This window comes from Lissotriton helveticus, chromosome 3_2 (genome assembly GCF_964261635.1).
Source record: "Lissotriton helveticus chromosome 3_2, aLisHel1.1, whole genome shotgun sequence".
NCBI lineage: Eukaryota > Metazoa > Chordata > Amphibia > Caudata > Salamandridae > Lissotriton > Lissotriton helveticus.
This window is the reverse complement of record NC_136062.1, coordinates 134172561-134185451: the sequence shown is the minus strand read 5'-3', so window position 1 is coordinate 134185451 and position 12891 is coordinate 134172561. Positions and strand designations below refer to the sequence as shown.

The following is a 12891-nucleotide window of genomic DNA, read 5'->3' as shown; positions in this document are numbered from 1 at the left end:
AGAATGAATGACTATTGAAAGCCTACTCATTGGCAGCAGTTGACAAAGCTCTCCAGAACGTAGGCGTCTTATTGAATTGTGTGACATCACCCTAGATTCTCGGGTACATATTTTGGGAGCAACTCTGATTGTACATAGTATGCTGATGTGCCCATCTATGAAAAAGGGGCAGATTGATCCAGAAGATCCTGCAAATCAGCTAGAAATATTTTAATCCGACCAGGAATGTTGCCTTTCTGCTTGGTTTCTTATCCTCCTGAATGTTCTAATCCCATGTGCTTTTCCACATATGAGTGCCTTGCAGGAATGTGCTAAGCTTCGGTAGTATCCGATTTCACTACAACATATCAGGATTCCAAATTGACCCCACTCGCGTCACTTACTCAACCGACAGGTGGAAATCAAGAGCACATTGTGTCTAGTCAAGGATACTCCCCATATTCACCACCAACTTGCCTGTCTGCGCCTCTTCATTTTATGACTATATATTTTATTCTTAAAAAAATAGCTGTGGTGAAACAGCTGCTTACAAGCTGATCTCCCTGCCTGAAATAAGCTACGCTCACTCTAGAAACAAGATTTAAAGGAGTGCACAACTATCTTGGGGGTCCTGTACATAGAACAATCTATTTTCCTGTATGTATTCATTTTTAAATAAATATAAAACACAGAAAATTGATCTTCTATGCAGATTAAAAGGTAGGAGAGTTTAAAAAGCAAAAGGATTAGCTAAAGAAACTCAAGTAACTGCAGATGTACAGCTGTTTAGTTATGCTACCATGAAAATATATTACACTGTAAATAACTAAACCCAGTTCGGTATTCAAATGTGACATTTACTTGTTAAATGTAGAACTATACCCATTGCCACTTCATTTTTACATTATTACAAACATGCATAAATACAGACAGAAAGGTCAAAAACAGAAATACAATAAAACCGGTAGCCCTATTCATAGAAGCAAAACTATTTTTTGTTTTCGACATCTAGCCTAGGGGCTTGGGATTATTCTTTTTAGTTAAAAATGTAACATATGTCTAGGTAGAATCCCTCATTAGAGAGCTATTGATACAGGTAAGTAACATTTCCAGATTGTTTTCATATCCTAGCAGTCATGGAAAACTATTTGAGGAAAATAATGTCATTGTAGTCCTTGAGAGAGAGAGATCAAAAACGCGTACTGACAACTCTTTAGGCAGTGGCTTATGGAATCCAGAAGAAAAAAACACATTAATGGTTTGAAAGTTACTGCACAAATGCAAAATACCTAGCCGGACTAAAAACAAAGCCTTGAAGATCAGAATAGACAGCACTGTTATGATGTGCTGCATCTTCAAATAATTTGCATGAAATACCTCACACTGCTGCAAGGAGCATAGCAGCTGTAGCTTAAGTATTTCAATAAACTTATTACATTTTCAGCTCCTCCTATAAAGGCATACCTATTCCAAAGGTCCAAGCTTGTTGGGTCCTTGAGTCTTCAAATATTACAACCTAAATATTCTCAGTATTGCTTGAATGGTCTAACTCTAAATCTTATACATTCCTTCTGTTTTCAGCTCAAGGAGTGAGAAGAAAATCTCATACATTATGCACGTCATATAGAGTTATGGCTCACAATTTGTTTTAACTTTTACAACGGTTTTCTCTAACCTGCTATTCTCCTCAAACAACACCTTAGTAGTGGCAATATCAAGCTGAAAATAAATAAATTCAGAATTCAAAATAGAAGCTATCAGGCTCTCTTAATCAATTGTATTGTGAGATTGCCTCAGGATATGAGCAAAGTCTTCTCTTCTTTGAAATTCTATTTAACTAAAAGAAACTGTAGCGTTATTAGCATCTGCAGGAAAAGTGGTATACAACCTTAAAGAATGTTATAACACTTCCAAATCCTTCTTATTATAATGAACAGCCCCAAAAAAATAAAAAACGAAACACAAGCCGGCAAAATGTACATCTATACAATGAATATGAAGTGTTCTAAATTTAGTAAAAAGCTACCATTTTATTTACCAAGAATTTGCGGAATGACATAAAGGAATATGCAGACCGATATATCGGTCTATAAAGTAGATACTGGAGAAGTAGATTTACAAGTAAGTGTATATTCTAATGTACTATTACATTTACAATGACTCTCTTCCGTTCCCGGCGAAGGTCATCGAAAAGATCGACAACACCCAACTCACCCGATGCCTGGAAGACAACAGCATCCTCGATCCCTCACAGTCAGGTTTCCGCAAGAACCACAGTACCGAGACCGCCCTCATCGCCGCCACAGACGACATCAGAATCCTACTCGACAACTGTGAGACAGCAGCCCTCATACTCCTGGACCTCTCCGCCGCCTCGACACCGTCTGCCATCACAGGCTACGCACACGCCTGCACAATGCAGGGATTCGCGACAAGGCCCTGGACTGGATCACCTCCTTCCTTTCCGACAGATCCCAAAGAGTCCGCCTCCCCCCGTTCCACTCAGGAGTCACCAAGACCATCTGCGGCGTCCCGCAAGGATCATCCCTCAGCCCGACACTTTTCAACATCTACATGGCACCACTCGCTCGCATCGCCAGACTTCACGACCTCAACATAATCTCCTAGGCCGCCGACACCCAGCTGATCCTCTTCCTCACCAAGGACCCCCTCACCGCCAAAGCCAACCTCCACTGTGGTATTAAGGCAGTCGCCGACTGGATGGAAGAGAGCCGGCTCAAACTGAACACGGACAAGACTGAGATCCTCATCCTCTGGTCCAACCCCTCAGCCTGGGACGACTCCTGGTGGCCCACCTCTCTGGGCACCGCCCCCATACCAACCAACCACGCACGCAACCTGGGAGTCATCCTCGACTCGAAGCTGACCATGACCAACCAAATCAACGCAGTCTCCTCAACCTGCTTCTACACTCTCCGCATGCTCCGCAAGATCTACAGGTGGATCCCTACAGACACACGAAAAACCGTCACCCATGCCCTCATTAGCAGCAGACTCGACTACGGCAATGCCCTCTACTGCGGAGCCCCATCAAGCTCATCAGCAGACTTCAAAGAATCCAGAACGCCTCTGCCCGCCTGATCCTCGACGTCCCCCGCCGAGACCACATTACCCCCCACCTGAGAGACCTGCACTGGCTCCCTGTCGACAGAAGAATCACCTTCAAACTCCTGACCCACGCACACAAAGCACTCCACAATGCCGGTCCAGAATACCTCAACAACCAACTATCATTCTACGTACCCAACAGAAAACTCCGCTCCGCCAACCTCTCACTGGCTGCCGTCTCACGCATCCACAGAGCCACTTCCGGGGGCAGGTTCTTCTCCCACCGCGCTGCCAAGACATGTAACTGCCTCCCCCCTCCTCCTACGTCAGACAGAAGACCTACAGACCTTCAGGAGACTACTCAAGACCTGGCTCTTCGACCACTAGCTGCAGCCACCCGTTCCCCCCACCCAGCGCCTTTAGTCCCTCACGGGTGTGTAGTGCGCTTTATAAATTCTCTGATTGATTGATTGAATGACTGGTTTCATTTAATAGCACCTGTCAGTCAGCACGTGCGTGGTGTATATACTTTTCATCTTTTCATGGTCAGGGAAAAGCTATTGCAAAACTAAAGCTCCAGAACCATATGGGCTGTAGGAAGCAGAGTTAAACCAGCAGAGTTAAAAAAGATTACCCCTCTCGTATTCAGCCAAGCAGACCCAGGTAGACAAAATAAATACTCGAGTGGGCTAGTAGAGATGCCTTAAAGGTACCTTGAAAGCACATCTAGGTACTAAGGGAAGCTAGAGCTGGATGAGAAGGGCTTAAGAGAAAGTACCATCGGTTAAATATTCTGCCTGATCTTTATACCTGAAACCCAATGATAAGTGCACTATCTTTCTCCAGGTGACTGCAGTTTTTGCTACAACCAGCAACACTTGTCCCAGAATTGCAGTCACCTGCACCAGTTCTCCCTTTATTGCTCAACCAGAAACATATTCAGTTGTTTTGGAAAGCACAGGCTATAGGTATTGTATATTTGAATATCGGTGCTCTTTTGGTGATCAGATTTGTTGACTTGACCAGTGATTTATAATTTATTTAGCATTCATGTATGACTATTCCATTTTAAGATTCATTTTCCACACTTCTTTATTTTGATGTATTTTTTATATAGAAAACAGTCAAGCAGTATCCAGTCAGCTAGCCATTGTTATTTAGCATTAAAAGAAAATGTGATAACAAAGCAGTTGTATTTTTACCTTTGACAAAAACAAGCCATTGAAGTATCCAGTCACTGTTTTCTGCTTTAGGCCAGAATTTAATTTACACTGTTTGTTCCTTCTATATGTGTGTTCAGACCAATGCATTTAATGTTGGGAAACTGCTATGATTTGATTCTTTCTAAGCAATAGTGCATACTCTACTATGTTTTAATCAGGAATGCTAGCCAACCAGAAATTCTCCTTATTCAAGAATTGCAAGGCTGCTCTTTTGTGTCAATGATCTTATATTTTTGAAACACAATTTCTTTTTCTTTTTTGTCTTGATGGCTGATAGCCAGAATTATTTACCAGACAATGAAAGATAGTAAACTGTGGGTTTACACCCCTGAATCCTTATTTGTTTGGCTTAAACCTGGCCGAACCATCTGACTGCACTTTTCTCATTGCATTTCTTTGAACCAACTTCTAGTACCAACATTATATTAGAAAGCAGAATGTTTATTAGACAGTTGGTAGATGTGAAGTTCAGATTTATGAAGGCAGTCTGATAATCTCTCTGGATACCTTTACAGGAAATGCACATTCAAACTATCTGTGCAACAATATCACTATAGTAATTGAACTCCAGAGTCCTACATTCTATAGTGAATTGCTTGTATTATCTAATTTAATGTTTCAGTTGATCCCGGTTTAATCTACCATGATCAAGCCCTCAACGATATTCAACCACGTGAATTTGTGGGGATCTCTTAGGGATACTAGTAGTATCCAAAAGAATAGAAATCAATCAAAAATCTTTATCATTAAAATGGAGCGTTTCCATATTTTATTTGAAAGTTTAAAGAATCAGCTCATTTACATGATTCCACCACATCCAGATTTCTTAGCACAGTTTATTGATTCAAACACTGCCGACGCGTTTCACACAATTGCTTAATCAAGGACTTAATAAACAAATGTGGGAACTCCTATTTTTTTACAATCTGATTAATAACTCATACTCTTAGATTTTATATATATATATATATATATACACACACGAGAGTCTGCATTTACATATTTAGATCAATGTATGACAGTGAACAATTATAATATGTTCCACGACACCAGTGGTTCCCAAACTTTTTTGACCCGTGGCTCCCTTGACCTAATTGGCAGTTGGCCGTGGCTCCCCACCATTTTTTTACCCGCGCACCGGGGTGCCGCGGCACACCCTTTGGGAACCACTGGTCTACATGAAGAATCAAGCCTAGACGTGATGAAGGATTCAGAGAGTAGCCATCACTGTCATAAAACTTTATTTGCAATCACAAAGATCGTATAAAGTACATCTCAATGCATACAACACCATCATAGAGTAGTATAAAGCACTCCCACTAAAAGTAACCAGGCTAGAGAAAGGCACAAGGAGCTCTGTGGCGTTACAAGAAGTTTACGTGAGGTGGGCTCTGATCATGGGCATCCGCAGAAATGTTTTTGGGGGGGGGGTGGGTTCATTTTTAACTTCATCACCATCCCCATTGCACCCTTTTCCCCTCTGCCTTACACCCTTCTCCCCCTCCACCTTGCACCCTTCTCCCCCTCCACCTTGCACCCTTCTCCTCCTCCTCCTTGTACCCTACTCCACCTCCGGCTTGCATCCTTTTCTACCTTCTCCTTTCTGCCTTGCATCCTTCTCCCCTCTGCCTTGCACCCTTCTCCCCTCTGCCTTGCACCCTCTCCCCTCTGCCTTGCACCCTTCTCCCCTCTGCCTTGCACCCTTCTCCCCTCTGCCTTGCACCCTTCTCCCCTCTGCCTTGCACCCTTCTCCCCTCTGCCTTGCACCATTCTCCCCACTGCCTTGCACCATTCTCCCCACTGCCTTGCACCATTCTCCCCACTGCCTTGCACCATTCTCCCCACTGCCTTCCACCATTCTCCCCACTGCCTTGCACCATTCTCCCCACTGCCTTGCACCATTCTCCCCACTGCCTTGTACCCTTCTCCTCTCTGCCTTGCACCCTTCTTTTCTCTGCTTTTCACCCTTCTTTTCTCTGCTTTGCACCCTTCTCCCCTCTGCCTTGCACCCTTCTCCCCTCTGCCTTGCACCCTTCTCCCCTCTGCCTTGCACCCTTCTCCCCTCTGCCTTGCACCCTTCTCCCATCTGCCTTGCACCCTTCTCCCCTCTGCCTTGCACCCTTCTCCCCTCTGCCTTGCACCCTTCTCCCCTCTGCCTTGCACCCTTCCCCCCTCTGCCTTGCACCCTTCCCCCCTCTGCCTTGCACCCTTCTGCCCTCTGCCTTGCACCCTTCTCCCCTCTGTCTTGCACCCTTCTCCCCCTCCCCGCTGCACCCTTCTCCCCTCTGCCGTGCACCCTTCTCTCCTCCTCCTTGCACCCTTCTTTTCTCTGCCTTGCACCCTTCTCCCCTCTGCCTTGCACCCTTCTGCCCTCTGCCTTGCACCCTTCTCCTCTCTGCCTTGCACCCTTCTCCTCTCTGCCTTGCACCCTTTTCCCCCTCTGCCTTGCACCCTTTTCCCCTCTGCCTTACACCCTTCTCCCCCTCTACCTTGCACCCTTCTACCCGTTGCACCCTTCTCCCCTCTGCCGTGCACCCTTTTCCCCTCTGCCTTACACCCTTCTCCCCCTCCACCTTGCACCCTTCTCCCCCTCCCCCTTGTACCCTACTCCACCTCTGCCTTGCATCCTTTTCTACCTTGCACCCTTCTCCCCTCTGCCTTGCACCCTTCTCCCCTCTGCCTTGCACCCTTCTCTCCTCTGCCTTGCACCCTTCTCCCCTCTGCCTTGCACCCTTCTCCCCTCTGCCTTGCACCCTTCTCCCCTCTGCCTTGCACCCTTTTCCCCTCTGCCTTGCACCCTTTTCCCCTCTGCCTTGCACCCTTCTCCCCTCTGCCTTGCACCCTTCTCCCCTCTGCCTTGCACCCTTCTCCCCTCTGCCTTGCACCCTTCTCCCCTCTGCCTTGCACCCTTCTTGCACCCTTCTCCCCTCTGCCTTGCACCCTTCTCCCATCTGCCTTGCACCCTTCTCCCCTCTGCTTTGCACCCTTCTCCCCTCTGCCTTGCACCCTTCTCCCCTCTGCCTTGCACCCTTCTCCCCTCTGCCTTGTACCCTTCTCCCCTCTGCCTTGCACCCTTCTCCCCTCTGCCTTGCACCCTTCTCCCCTCTGCCTTGCACCCTTCTCCCAAATGCCTTGTACCCTTCTCCTCTCTGCCTTGCACCCTTCTTTTCTCTGCCTTGCACCCTTCTCCTCTCTGGCTTGCACCCTTCTCCTCTCTGGCTTGCACCCTTCTCCCCTTTGCCTTGCACCCTTCTCCCCTCTGCCTTGCACCCTTCTCCCCTCTGCCTTGCACCCTTCTCCCCTCTGCCTTGCACCCTTCTCCCCTCTGCCTTGCACCCTTCGCCCCTCTGCCTTGCACCCTTCTCCCCCTCTGCCTTGCACCCTTCTCCCCTCCGCCTTGCACCCTTCTCCCCTCCGTCTTGCACCCTTCTCCCCTCCATCTTGCACCCTTCTCCCCTCCGCCTTGCACCCTTCTCCTCTCTACCATGCACCCTTTTCCCCTCTGCCTTGCACCCTTTTCCCCTCTGCCTTGCACCCTTCTCGGCCACCCCCTCGCACCCTTCCCACCCAATGGAGGGGGCTGCCACCTGGAACAATGGCACCATTTCAAAAGCATGATGGACTCCCCGTGCCTAAAAATGAATGTGTCCATCTGTAACGCAGCTGGTGCTAATGTAAAGTGCTCTGATGCCTTCGGGTGGAGTTTGTGCTATATAAAACTGCAAAAAAATACTTGGTAAGGGGGCCTTGTGCTGCTTTTGGGGAGCATTGAATCAGATGACGTAGTAAAATTACAAAGAGCACGGCGCAAGAGGCTTTTCACATCACCATAAATTCATAAACAGCCTCTGAAGACGTATAACCAGTAGGCGCTTTATACAGCGCTATATATGTAGCTGTGTGTGGTCCGCGGTGCGCAGTGTGACTACATGAAACAGTGGAGACTGGGAGGGATTTATGAGGCCCGATTGAGGCCCTTGCCCAGGACCATATATGTAGGACTACGAGGCCGCACAAGGGCTTCACAGGAGGATGTCCTCGAGGGAGCAGAGAGGGAACACGAAACTGAAAGGCAACACACCACACTCTCCAACATGCAGCAGTCACGAGTAACGACCCCTCAACGAGGAGTGAGGCAACGACAGAAGGTGGCAGAGTGCGGCTGCATCAGGGCATAAGGCGCCCACCCAACGCTCTCCACCAGGCCTCTGACCCTGCACCCACCCACCCAACGCTCTCCACCAGGCCTCTCACCCTGCACACACCCAATGCTCTCCACCAGACCCCTGAACCTGCACCCACCCAACGCTCTCCACCAGGCCCCTGACCCCACCCAACGCTCTCCACCAGGCCCCTGACCCCACCCAATGCTCTCCACCAGGCCCTGACCCTGCACCCACCCAACGCACTCCACCAGGCCCCCCACCCTGCACCCACGCACCCAACGCCCTCCACCAGGCCCCTGACCCCGCACCCACCCACCCAACGCTCTCCACCAGACCCCTGACCCTGCACCCACCCTGCGCTCTCCACCAGGCCCCTAACCCTGCACCCACCCACCCAACGCTCTCCACCAGGACACTGACCCTGCACCCACCCACCCAACACTCCCCACCAAGCCTCTCACCCTGCACCCAACCACCCAACGCTCTCCACCTGGCCCCTGACCCTGCACCCACCCACCTAATGCTCTCCAACAGGACCTGACCCTGCACCCACCCACCCAACGCTCTCCACCAGGCCCCTGACCATGCACCCACCCAACGCTCTCCACCAGGCCCCTCACCCTGCACCCACCCACCCAATGCTCTCCACCTGACCCTGCACCCACTCACCCAACGCTCTCCACCAGGCCCCTTACCCTGCACCCACCCAATGCTCTCCACCAGGCCCCTCACCCTGCATCCACCCACCCAACGCTCTCCACCAGGACCCTGACCCTGCACCCACCCACCCACCCAATGGAGATTAAAGACAGTCATTTTATGTGTATCTGTGCTCCCAGAGAGAACACTGGGATACCGCCACAGGTTTATTAAGCAGCGCACGAACACCCTCTCTCTCTCTCCCAATCATTAAATTATTCCACCATTTAAAGAATCCAAAATATATGTCTATAATAATGTGATTTTTCTGCCTGATAATGGACTTGGTACAACGTTGCACATGAATTTAAAAAAGCTGTCATAATAGGAACGTTCTTGAATGTCATTTGACAGTTGAAAAGTTTTACCCTTTTTCTGTTTTTTGGTCGGCTGGATTTTTTAAATTATTTTTTTCCTGCAGTTTTATATAGCGCAAACTCGACCTGAAGAGCACCAGTCCCATTACATAAGGATACATTCATTTATTATGTTTTGGTAGGTGCTGGGAGATTAAGTGATTTGCCCAGAATGACACAGGATTCTGAGCTGACGTCGAGGGTCGAACCCAGTTCCCCAGCTCCAAAATTGGCAGCTCGCTGTTTCACTGCATTTTGAGGATAATTATATTTTTTTCTCAGACCCACATCCTGCACAGCGGCGAGGCGCCCCTGGCTTCCCTTCACGGCGCACCAGGGTGCCGCGGCGCACACTTTGGGAACCACAGCACTACACTGAAAAAACAAGAGGCAAATTGCACTAGTATGTCGTTTACTTCTATGCTTAAAACACATCACATGATCATGTGCACGGTGGGCGGGCAAACTGTCGGAATTTAAAATACCACATTTGCTGCTAAAACTTTGTGTGAGCAAGAGCACGGCTGTGCTTGAAACGCGTCGCAGCAGAGCGGGGAAACATTAAATACCTTCCTGCCTGGTTCCTTGTGGTCTGTCTCCTTCATTTTCCTGGAATGGAATGTTTATTTGGAGGATTGTTGCTGTGATATATATATATATATATATATATATATACATATATATATTTTTTTTTTATTGCATAGCCTGCACAGTTATTGGCAAGTGCACATGAACACTTTTTAAAAAAATGTCTAGCTGTACTCGCTTATTAATGATCACATCAATGAATCAGTTTCACGCATGAGCTGCGCTAAAATCAGCAAACTGCAATAAAATCTTAGCTGATTATAATCTTGGGAAAATTCCATTTTAATATTAAAGATTTTTGAATTGTTTTAATTTATTTGTACACTACTAATAAGTCATTCGGATCTCCACATATTCAAGTAATCTCAATGCTTTTCTTATCCATTGGGGTAACAGGAGTCTTTTGTATTACTCCTTCACTCCCCTGACAATTCATGAGTTTAGCACTGCAGCTTATTGAAAGAAGTTGACCCAAAGCAGCCATGTAATTCCTGTGAATTTACGAAGTACTAATTTGTCTAGCATAATAAAGGATTCTTTGCTTTGAGACATTTAATAACATTTTTCATTATTCCCACAGGTGATCCCAAACACTGGCAAAACAAGTCTCTTCCTGGGGATCCAAACTACCTTGTTGGAGCAAATTGTGTTTCAGTCTTGATTGACCACTTTTAATCCTTATTAAAGTGGCTTGAGGAAATAATGTGAAGCTCGGTGTATGTAGCTTACCTATGGTTGGAATAAATTTAACAAGTATTAAATGTTATTTAAGTGATAAAGGGGCACCTGTATTTTGCCTGATTTTGCCATTGGTAATATTTAAGCTCTTGAGCTGTAGTCAAAATACATGAAAAAGACTAAGAAGCAGCAGGTATACTTTCATCTATTACTCCAGCTATTTTCATAATAGTCTGTTTCATTAAAGAGCAGCGAGTAAACATACACAGTAGAAAGGATAACTAGACTGTGTTCAGTTAAAAGCGGATGGGAGGTATGACATATGACTGTTTTGGTCTACTATAACTTAATACTTTATTTTTCTTAAAATAAATGTTTAAAACTAGTCAGATTGTTTCTTTTAATTTGGCTCAGACATCTCTTCACAGCAAATTGACCACAAGCACACCCTCTGTTTAACTTAACATATTTGTTTGCTTTACAATCGGTAAAGCGTGTGATATTACTTGGTTAAAGTTGCCTCAGAACATCTGTAAATTAATGCCATTAACATATTAACCAGCGGGGATGCCTTACCATGATGTTTAATAGTCTTAGATCTAATAGTTTCTGTATGAAGAATCGTTATGGCTTTTTGCGCTTATAATATATCATGAGATGTATTAAGCTAAAAATGTCATTGTGAACTCGGTGAAGAAGAAAAGAAGAATTGTGCTTGTATTTTATCAACCAGAAGATTGATGGTATGCTTTATGCTATGCATTTGAAAGTATCTAAAATATGTTACAAGAATGCCTGTATATATTGTGTGCATACCACTTTTTGTTTTTGGTTTGTAAATTAACTTTTTTAAGCTTTATCTTTTTTGTATAAAGAATTGAACATTTCTAAAGAATATCTTTGTATTCTCATACCTTTTGAGCCTTGAACTTTGTAACATCTGCAGCAATAAAGCAGCATTTCTACAAAATACAGAAGTAAACTTTTTTTAAAATGCACAGTTAACTTTTTAAGTGTTGCGTTTAAAGATTTATTGAGAATTTCTAGTTTGATTACATTCTTGAAAAGTATCCCTACTGTAATTTGTGAAAAGGATGCTGTAACGTGTGCCCTAAAATGTATTTTTTTACTAATAGACAATTTATTATGGCACATCAGCACTATTTCTGTTTAGATGATACCACTGCATTATGTTAATCAGTTATTAGCTATTCCACTCGTGGCTGATTTTTTGCAGTTATTAAAAATACATATTTCTAAATATACAGAATAAAACTGTTTTTAAAATAAGGTATATAAAGTATCTTGTTTTTCTTTAAACAAAAATTCACTCAAATGTTTAAACAATGTATGGAAGTTTTCTCTGTGCATTAAAAGAGCATTCTCAATGTAATTACTGACAATTGATATGGTCTCAAAAATCAATTCAGGTACTGTAGTCTCCATCCAGTGCATTTACAGACCATCTGCATTTTGTAACATAAAACATCACTGTATAGAAACTCTCCGATTTTGCGCTTGTTGGCTCAGGAACAGTAGCTGCATTTTAAGTATGGCAACTGCTTATATTTGATGAGTGTGTATGCCTTTCTTGCTTACTCATGAAAAATCAAAAGCATATATAGCTAGGCTTGCATTGTTTAAGTCTCACATACTGAAGAACCCCATAATGAGAATCAACCAATATCTTTTCAGAAGTTCTTGTACTCAATATGTAATTTTTCACCATGATAACCGCACTATCAAATATATGCAGGATGAGGGTATAGCCTAACTCCCACACCTTTACTGTTTTGCCTAGGGTGACTGCCTTGCAGTTCCAATTTCAGAGGAGGCATGTTAGCCAACCATCTCCAACTTTATACGCCTTAGAGTGATCTCATTGAATCTTTCATATGTTCACGTTTTGTTGTGTATTCCTCATAGTGCTTCTGAAATCACACTGTAACTTTACATCAGTGATGTAATTTGTTAGAAATAGGGTTATTATTTGAGGGGGTGGAAGGTGTACTCAAATAATAAACACAATCACTGTCAGGGTGGACCGCAAAAATCACTTAATAAACCTGTGCTTTACTGGTAGCTAGGCACAAAAGCAGTCAGGCTTAACTTAGAGGCAATGTTTAAAGTTGT

At 45.0% G+C, this 12891-nt stretch overlaps 1 protein-coding gene across 5 annotated transcripts in view; it reads left to right on the top strand.

Annotated features, from left to right (window-relative positions):
* Positions 1 to 12048, top strand: part of TJP1 (tight junction protein 1) — a 736246-nt gene extending 724198 nt beyond the window's left edge. For 4 of the 5 annotated variants that reach the window (XM_078684928.1, XM_078684927.1, XM_078684925.1 and 1 more), the window contains one exon: positions 10661 to 12048. In XM_078684928.1, coding sequence (XP_078541054.1) covers positions 10661 to 10755 — 95 coding nt within the window. In that variant the 3' untranslated portion in view covers positions 10756 to 12048. The remainder of the gene's footprint in view (positions 1 to 10660) is intronic. The other variant, XM_078684929.1, reaches the window with a different exon arrangement.
* The last annotated feature ends 843 nt before the right edge of the window (positions 12049 to 12891 follow it).